General features: G+C 42.6%; 1 protein-coding gene across 4 annotated transcripts in view; it reads right to left on the bottom strand.

Moving 5' to 3' along the window:
• Nucleotides 1-6,470: 6,470 nt before the first annotated feature.
• The window catches only part of SPRED1 (sprouty related EVH1 domain containing 1), a 90,440-nt gene continuing 87,930 nt past the window's right edge, over nucleotides 6,471-8,980 (bottom strand). For all 4 annotated transcript variants that reach the window (XM_056546167.1, XM_056546164.1, XM_056546166.1 and 1 more), the window contains exon 6: nucleotides 6,471-8,066. In XM_056546167.1, coding sequence (XP_056402142.1) covers nucleotides 7,422-8,066 — 645 coding nt within the window. In that variant the 3' untranslated portion in view covers nucleotides 6,471-7,421. The remainder of the gene's footprint in view (nucleotides 8,067-8,980) is intronic.

Here is an 8,980-nt window from a genome sequence, read left to right as displayed (position 1 = left end):
AAAAAAAAATCATTGTGCGACAAAACTGAAGAAACCCCCCCCACAATTTTGTAACTTTTGGGGCTTCCGTTTTTACGCAGTAAATTTTTCTCTTTATTCTATAGGGCCATACAATTAAAATGATACCCTACTTATATAAGTTTGATTTTGTCGTACTTCTGGAAAAAACATAACTACATGCAGGAAAACATATATATATATATATATATATATATATATATATATATATATATATATATATGTTTAAAATTGTCATTCTGACCCCTATAACTTATTTTTCCACGTACGGGGCGGTATGAGGGCTCAGTTTTTGCGCCGTGATCTGAAGTTTTTAGCAGTAGCATTTTGTTATTGATTAGACTTTTTGGATCGCTTTTTATAGATTTTTTCATGATATAAAAAGCAACCAAAAATATGCAATTTTGGACTTAGGAATTTTTCTGCGCGTACGCCAATGACCGTGCGGTTTAATTAAGGATATATTTTTATAATTCGCACATTTCTGCACGCGGTGATACCACATGTTTATTTTTACTTTTTTTTATGGGAAAAGGGGGGTGATTCAAACTTTTATTAGGGAAGAGGGTAGATCATCTTTTTTTCTTTTTTTTTTGCAATGTTATAGCCCCCATAGGGGACTATAACATGCAGTACATTGATCTCTCATACTGTTCAATGCTATCCATAGCATTGATCAGTGTTTCTGCCGCTTGACTGCTCATGCCTGTATCTCAGGCAATGAGCAGTCATTCGGCGATCAGACACGGAGAAGGAAGGTAAGGCACCTCCTCGTGTCCTCCAGCTCCTGCCTCGGCGGTCCCGAACAGCCCACTGAGCTAACCGGCACTTAGCTTTCACTTTAGATGCGGCGATCAACTTTTAATGCCGCATCTAAAGGGTTAATAGCATGCGGCACCGCGATCAGTGCCGTTGCTTTGCCATAGAATGAGATGGTCCGCCTCCATCACATCCTATTGGCTCACTCGTCACGTGACATATTTAAACGTCACGCATCGATGCGCACAGCAGTCTCAGTTTGGCTATCACAGGGAAATGATCTCCTCTCCCTGTGATAGCTGAAGCTGCATGGAGCTCTCATGGCCTCTGTGGCCCGAAGCTCACACATTTACGCAGCTCATATACATTTACTGTATTATTACATGTACTGTTGATCCACAGCGCTATCGGGATCCCTATGTCCGATGGCACTGTCATCAGTGTGCGTCCCCGCGAGCGCCCCACGCCCGCAGCTCTACTCCCCCCCCCCGTCCCCCGTAGCTCTACTCCCCCCCGTAGCTCTACTCCCACCCCCCGTCGCTCTACTCCCCCCCCCGTAGCTCTACTCCCCGTCCCCCGCAGCTCTACTCCCCCCCCCCCCCGTCCCCCGTAGCTCTACTCCCCGCCCCCCGTTAACACTCAGGGAGCGATCCACAGCGCTATCGGGATCCCTATGCCCGATGGCGCTGTCATCAGTGTGCCTCCCCGCGAGCGCCCCACGCCCGCAGCTCTACTCCCAGTCCCGTTAACGCTCAGGGAGCGGGGAACAGAAAGTAGAGCATCGGGCGCAGGTAAAATAGTACTGCGCATGCGAGCGTTAACGGGACGGGGAGTAGAGCTGCGGGGGACGGGGAGTAGAGCTGCGGGCGTGGGGCGCTCGTTGAGACGCACACTGATGACAGCGCCATCGGCCATAGGGATCCTGATAGCGCTGTGGATCAACAGTACATGTAATAATACAGTAAATGTATATGAGCTGCGTACATGTGTGAGCTTCTGTCGGGCCACAGAGCCCATGTGAGCTCCGTGCAGCTTAAGCTATCACAGGGAGAGGATATCCTCTCCCTGTGATAGCCAAACAGACTGCTGTGCGCAGCGATGCGTGACGTTTAAATATGTCACGTGACAAGAGTGAGCCAACAGGATGTGATGGAGGCGGACCATCTCATTCTATGGCAAATCTCATTCTATGGCAATGCACCGTGCGCTATTAGCCACGGGTTCCGACCGATGCTAGGTGCCGGGCCCCACGTTATAGAAAGGGAAAGGACCCAGGACGTACTGGTGCGTCCTGGGTCGGGAAGGAGTTAATATATAATATAGAGAATTTAATGTTACACATCTTACATAGGTGATGGGAAGGCCATTTAGGAACTTGCTAATGTAAATTTAACTCAATGTATTGTCACATAAGGGAATATAATCTTGCCTGGTTCTATCCACAAAACTAATGGTTAACAAGCCTGAATGTGAGCCAACTGGCTCTGCCGCCTCCATTCTTGGCTGCTGGAGGGGTCAGTAGAAGTATTGTTCTCCTGTGAAATGTGTAACTTGGACCCTGCTACCCTGGAGAAGAAGAACCTGCTTTGTGACATTAGCAGGTGTGACTGACAGGGAAGATCAGTAATGTCTTGTAGTTACCGTGACTTTACCTACACAATGGGTAAGATCTTATCAGCTCAGAAGCTGTGCCATTTGAAATCCCAATGTTGTTGTTGCATTGAAATTCTCCCAGCATTAGTGATGCATTAACAAAGCACTGATCTGACAGAGGGGCCTGATCTGACAGAGGGGCCTTTGGATACAAAACACATTGGGGGAGATTTATCAAAACCTGTCCAGAGGAAAATTTGCTGAGTTGCCCATAGCAACCAGATTGCTTCTTTCATTTTTTCAGAGGCATTTTCAAAAATTAAAAAAGCGATCTGATTGGTTGCTATGGGCAACTCAGCAACTTTTCCTCTAGACAGGTTTTGATAAATCTCCCCCATTATGTTGTGTCTTAAATAAAAAAATATATATCATAAAATAACTGCATGTTTGAAGTTACATTTTGGCAGCACAATCATTAAAGTGGGTCATTCAGGAAAAAAAAAAAAAAACAGAGCTATTTCCTTCAAAAAACAGCACCATACCTGTCCCCAGGTTTTGTGTGGTATTGCAGATCAGTTCCATTGAAGTGAATGGAGCCAAGGTGTAATACCACACACAAAACCTGGGGACAAGGGTGGTGCTGTTTTTTGGAAGAAAGCAGCTCTGTGTTTTTATTCCTGGAAAACACCTTTAACATTTGATTTTGCTGACACACCTGGAGGGAGGGGGTGGTATGGACTTGTCTGTTTTTTGCCTGGACCTACATCATTTTTACTTCCCCCACTTATCAAAGAGGTACACATTCTTTATAAATAACAAAGTAACTTAGATGTAGACACATTTCTAAATGTGGCTTGGGCTGGTGTGAGTTTGTGCATATATTTAGTGACTGAGTGATAAAACTTTTGTGACAATTTAGAAAAGTTGATAAATCGCCCAAAAAGCTAGCCATGCCACACTAAAATCAAGTTGTTTTCTTGAGAGAGTTTAAAAGATTTGCAACTTATCACCCATTGCGAAAATATTTTCTGGTACCAGTTTGCCAAGGATCATCTGGTTGTGACCATTGGCTGCAAACCAACAACATTGGTCTGATTTGGAAGCTCCAAGCACAACGTCCATAGGAGACCATGGTTTTACTATATATGCAATTAATATCTACGATCTACCTTTTTTCTTTAATTTTGGCATAACCTACAACAAATGCACTGATGTGTTTAAAGGAAAGCTCCACTGGCACATGTAGCTCCGCTAATATTAGGTTCATAATATTTCTCTGCTTCAATCTAAACTGCAGGCAGGGTTCTTGTTATGTATGATGGACAAGAACCCTGAAACAACCTGAAAACAACCAATCTGAATATTTCTGCCCATGTAGCATTGCTTGAAAATAAGTTTTCCTACATCACTGGGTCTCTTTTATGAGAATTAGTTTCTATCTTGAGCTTTATGCAAAGGCCCCCTAGAAGGTGATTATTAGGCCAATGAACATTTGCAGGAACGTTTGTTTATTCCCAATAAGTTGCCTGTGTAAAGATTGTCAACAATCAGCCAACGAAAGAGCAAATGTTCATTCTTTGGCTGATCAGATCTTTTATGCAGCCATTTTAATGACCTTTTAACCACATGTTGTCCTGTGTAAACAGGGTATGTGTGGCCAATGAATTTAAATGGGTTAACGTACGATCCATCGATCATTCATGCAGCCTAACTTGCACTTGATCGAGTCAGGTAAAGAGTTTTTAAACCAGCACGGACCTGCTATTTTGGCGTATGTTTACAGTCACGGACCAGCCTGTGTAAGAGGGCCTTTAGGAATCCCTCAATCCCATGAGTACCCTGGTTTGTATTGATGAGGGGCAAGAACCCCAAAACAGCTGTCTACAGATGAATGTCTCATTGTTTGGAGAAGACTATAGTCTGGCTACATAGAGAGAGGTTAGGACTCTTCCATAAGGAAGAAATTTACATAGTGTTACAAATGTGCACTGCAATATAAAAGCTTCGATGACACAGAACTGATGGGAGTCAGAATCAGATTTGTGACCAAAGTAGCATCTAGTAGATATTTTATTTTGGCTTGGAACTGAAAAGAAAATATGATTAATTATTTATTATTATTAAACTCAATCTTATTTTATGTAGCATCAAACTGGCAAAGGTTTTATCTGCGGAGTAGAAAAAGCTATATATCGCGATCACCACATGTGAGCAAAACCACACACAATGGCCAATGGAACTTATATTTCCAAGGCAACAGAAGTTCAGCTCTGGAGATTGAGGAAACGTCCCCTAATAACTCCTTTAAAGTGGAACTCTATATTTAAATATGATTTTTTTAAAATATATATCCTGTTAAATTTGTGGCATTCCAGGAGGTCTTAAATGTGATCCATCTGGAAAATTCTGAACCAAAAAATTAAATAAAAATAAGTCAAAGTGTCCCAATCATTCAAAGAAAAAAAATAAATAAACACACTTTTGGGCATGTTACAAAGACATGTCAAAAGTTTTGACTGATTGAGGTCTCAGTGCTGAGACCCCATTCAATCATGAGAACGAGCAGGGAGAAGTGCGCTTCACTCTTCAGCGTGTAGTGATCTCCATACTGCAATCCTAGTATCAGTCTACACTCCTAGATTAGATTAATATGAAATTCAGACTGTAAACCCCATGATAGTGTACAGCTCCGCAGAATACTTTGGTGTTATATTAATAAAAGAAATAGAAAAATAAGAGGACAGGGAGGATATCTGCAAGATATTTCTCAGAAAATGATGCACTTGCATTTTGATTGGTTATTAGAACAAAAAAAAACTGCTCATCATCATGTCGGATTATCCAAACCTTATTTTACAATATGAGGCAGCTTCGTAAATACCTTGATCTATTTACCTTGTCATGCAATCTGCACTATTTGAACTTTGTCTGAACACGGACATGCCTATTAAAAAGGGTTTATAACCAGTTTAAAAGTTATCACCAATTCCACAGCATAGGGGTTAACTAGCTTACCAGTGGTAGTCCGACCTACTGATCCTGAAATGGAGGTAAGTTGTCTCCTAAGTGAATGGAGTGGCAGCACACATCTTCAACCACCAGTCGATTCACTCTCTATAGGACCCCCTTAATTTTAAGTGAAATACCGTATTTTTCGCTGTATAAGACGCACTTTTTCTTCCCCAAAACTGGGGGGGAAAAGTTGGTGCGTCTTATACGGCGAATACAGACCTATCGCCGCGGTCCCTGCGGCCATCAATGGCCAGGACCCACGGCTAATACAGGACATCACCGATCGCGGTGATGCCCTGTATTAACCCTTCAGACGCGGCGATCAAAGCTGACCACCGCGTCTGAAGGGAAAGTGACACTAACCCGGCTGCTCAGTCGGGCTGTTTCGGTGAAATCGCGGCATTCCAAACAGCTTACAGGATACCGGGAGGGACCTTACCTGCCTCCTCGGTGTCTGCTCCGTGCCGGGATCCCCTGCATGGCGGCGCTCTCCTTTGATGTCATCATGTCGTCGCGCACGCTGTCCTGTCATCCAATAGGAGCGGCGTGCGTAGCGACGTGATGACGGTGACGGAGAGTGTGGATCCCGGGGAAGAAGACGTCTGGAGCGACGGGGACATCCCGGGGACGCGGTGACAGCGATGGAGCAACATCCAGGGCAGCGGTGACGGGTCCGGAGCAGCGGGGACACGTGAGTATTACATCCTATACCAGTAGTCTTCAACCTGCGGACCTCCAGATGTTGCAAAACTACAACTTCCAGCATGCCCGGACAAATGCTGAGAGTTGTAGTTTTGCAACATCTGGAGGTCCGCAGGTTGAAGATCACTGTTGGGTTCAGAATCTTTTTTCTAGGTTTTGCACCTTTAAAATTGGGTGCGTCTTATATGCCGGTGCGTCCTATAGTGCGAAAAATACGGTACATTTCGTATAATCACATTCACCTACAATTCAAAATCGGACCGTCATGTGTGATGTGTGAATATGACCTACTAATGCTAGAATAGCAAATCTGATTAAAATTACAGTCGCTAGTTCTGGTCATTGTCACATTGGTCCATCACACAAGAATAAAGAGACACAAACAATGATCTGACACTTGTGTTATATTCTATGTACCAGAGTGTATAAATAATGTGACATAACACAGGTAGATTGGAGAAACAGATAAAAGCTGAATAAACAGTAAACCATCAGAAAAAAAAACAATACATTGATAAACAGCTTTGTTTTAACCATTCAGCTGCCGGAGACTTAGCTGGTCACCCTACACAGCAGCAGGACTCAGCCCTATACCGGAATGTCCCACATTTTAACAGGAAAACAAGGGAAGCTGGGTAAGGAGCGCACTGTAAGAAACTTTCTCCTAAAAAGTCATAAAATTTTCTTGTACCGTACATTTAGTTAAATATAGACATTTGTTATTTATACATAAAATCACTTGAATAAAACTAGAAATTATTTAGTTCCACTAAAAACTTTCAGATATTGTGTATTTGTAGGTCAACCAATCGCACAATTTCTATACAATGTTAGTTAATCTCTGGAAGAAAGACCAGAATTATTATTCAACTGTGAGAAGAGAAGATGGGGCATGGAAAAAAAGTATACATACATATATATTTCTATATATTTGTTCTATAATTCCCTCACCTTGCTCTACCAAAAAACATTCAATTTCAATCCATTCAACAAGCATCCTTATGCGGCGGGATGTCTCGTAGTTCATATGTTACAAGATTATTGAATAATCTGCATTCATACCGGAATGGCAAATAAAAAATAAAATAATATTAATTACAAAAAGGAAAAAAATAAAATAATATTTATATATATTTATATATTTATATATATATATATCTAATGCAAGACTGGCACTGTTACATATTCTCGCTGGTCCTGTCTGGACGCAGATAGCTCCGGGTACAGACCACCTCGTGTGATCCACTTTAACAGCATCACCGAAAACTGCCTGCATCGGTTCCAGCAGCCATCTGGCAAATTAAAAAATTCTTCCTGGGGTTTGCAGAGTCACTTTGTCATCCAGCCGCTTTGTGCTTACCCCCACAGCATCCGCAAATCTCCCCACAGTGGTGACAGGCTCGTAGAGGAAGGTAGCAGCACATACAGGGAGCAATGAAGGATAGAGTGACTAGAGCCAGCCAGCGCAGGCACAAGTTTTCATCAGAGGCATCGCACGAACAGGGGTCAGAGAAATCTCCCTCGGAATCTGACATGCAGTGGTAGAGCATACTCTCAGCACACAGCATACAGCTGACCTGATAGATGCACCTCCGGATAGGATCTGGGGCATCCTGGCATTTTCCCCTACCATTCTCTTCATGGTTAAAGCGCTCTTGGCAATACACACACCGCGAGCGTTCTCCATCCTCTTTCCTTCGCTTTTTTAGAGAGGATGTAGGCTGAGTCTTAAAAACTCCTGATGTTTTTTGCTCCTTGAGCGAGTCTCTGCCATTAGCTGGAGAGTAAAGATAACTGTTTTTCTTGTTGTCCACCTTGGTGAAAGGAGCACTTATCTCATGTTCCTCACGCTCCGAGTCATTTCTCCAGATATCAGGATGGCGATAGTCCGCGTAGCGCCGAATGATGATGTCACGTGGGTTGATGCGCACAATCTCATCTTCATCCTGGAAGCTGACGTGGCGGAGGGGTTTAAGAGGAACCTAGAAGAGATGGTGGTTCAGGTAAGTGTTTGTGTAAAATGAACAGTTAAAAACTTGGGGTCTTGTATAAACACAAATAATATGAAGTAGTAAAGTCCATTCCAACCAGAAGTTTCAAATAATTTAGTATGCTACAAGTTTAAGATCACTGTTAATCCTAGCAATTTTATTGATTCCCTCAACAAGAATTTATAGCGAAAACACAAAAACAAAAGGACAACACACCTGGGGAAAGATATAGTTAATCAGTATAGCCACCAGCGTGGCAATGAGGATAATGTATGTCCAGTATATCCCCAGTTATAGGTGTGGGCCGTAATATGTGAACTCCATGTATAAAACACCAAAAAACAAAGAGAAAAGCGGATTGACTTTGTGAACAAATATTGTGTCCTATTGACACCAAGTTTATCAATTTCATAGAAAAGATAAGACAATTGATAAAAACATGTAAAAGCAAGAGGAATACAGCAACAAAAAAGGTGATATCACCGGCTCTGCACATTGACAGCAATTAATAATGTAAATAGGCAGATCGTATCCTGAGGCAACCAAAAACGGGGGGGGGGGGGGGCATCTGGTTGCAGCGTGTAAACAAATGATTAATAAATGGCTACAGCGCACTTATTGTACATCGAAGTGTATAGCAGTCATATCATAAGGACTCAAGTGAGGTTAAAGTGCTAAGCTTGACAAAAGTGCCATATGCATGTAAACACAAGACATGTAAACACAATTATGGGATACAAACCAATCAAGTAGTGCCTGAGATGTATGGCTTAATGGCAGGAGCCGGGATAGCATCATGCCAATGTACGTTTCGGTACGTCACCTTCGTCTGGGAGTCTGACTTATGATATGACTGCTATACACTTCTATGTACAATACTTGCGCTGTAGCCAATTTTAATTATT

This window comes from Hyla sarda, chromosome 11 (genome assembly GCF_029499605.1).
Source record: "Hyla sarda isolate aHylSar1 chromosome 11, aHylSar1.hap1, whole genome shotgun sequence".
Lineage (NCBI taxonomy): Eukaryota > Metazoa > Chordata > Amphibia > Anura > Hylidae > Hyla > Hyla sarda.
This window is presented reverse-complemented; position numbering and strand designations above follow the sequence as displayed.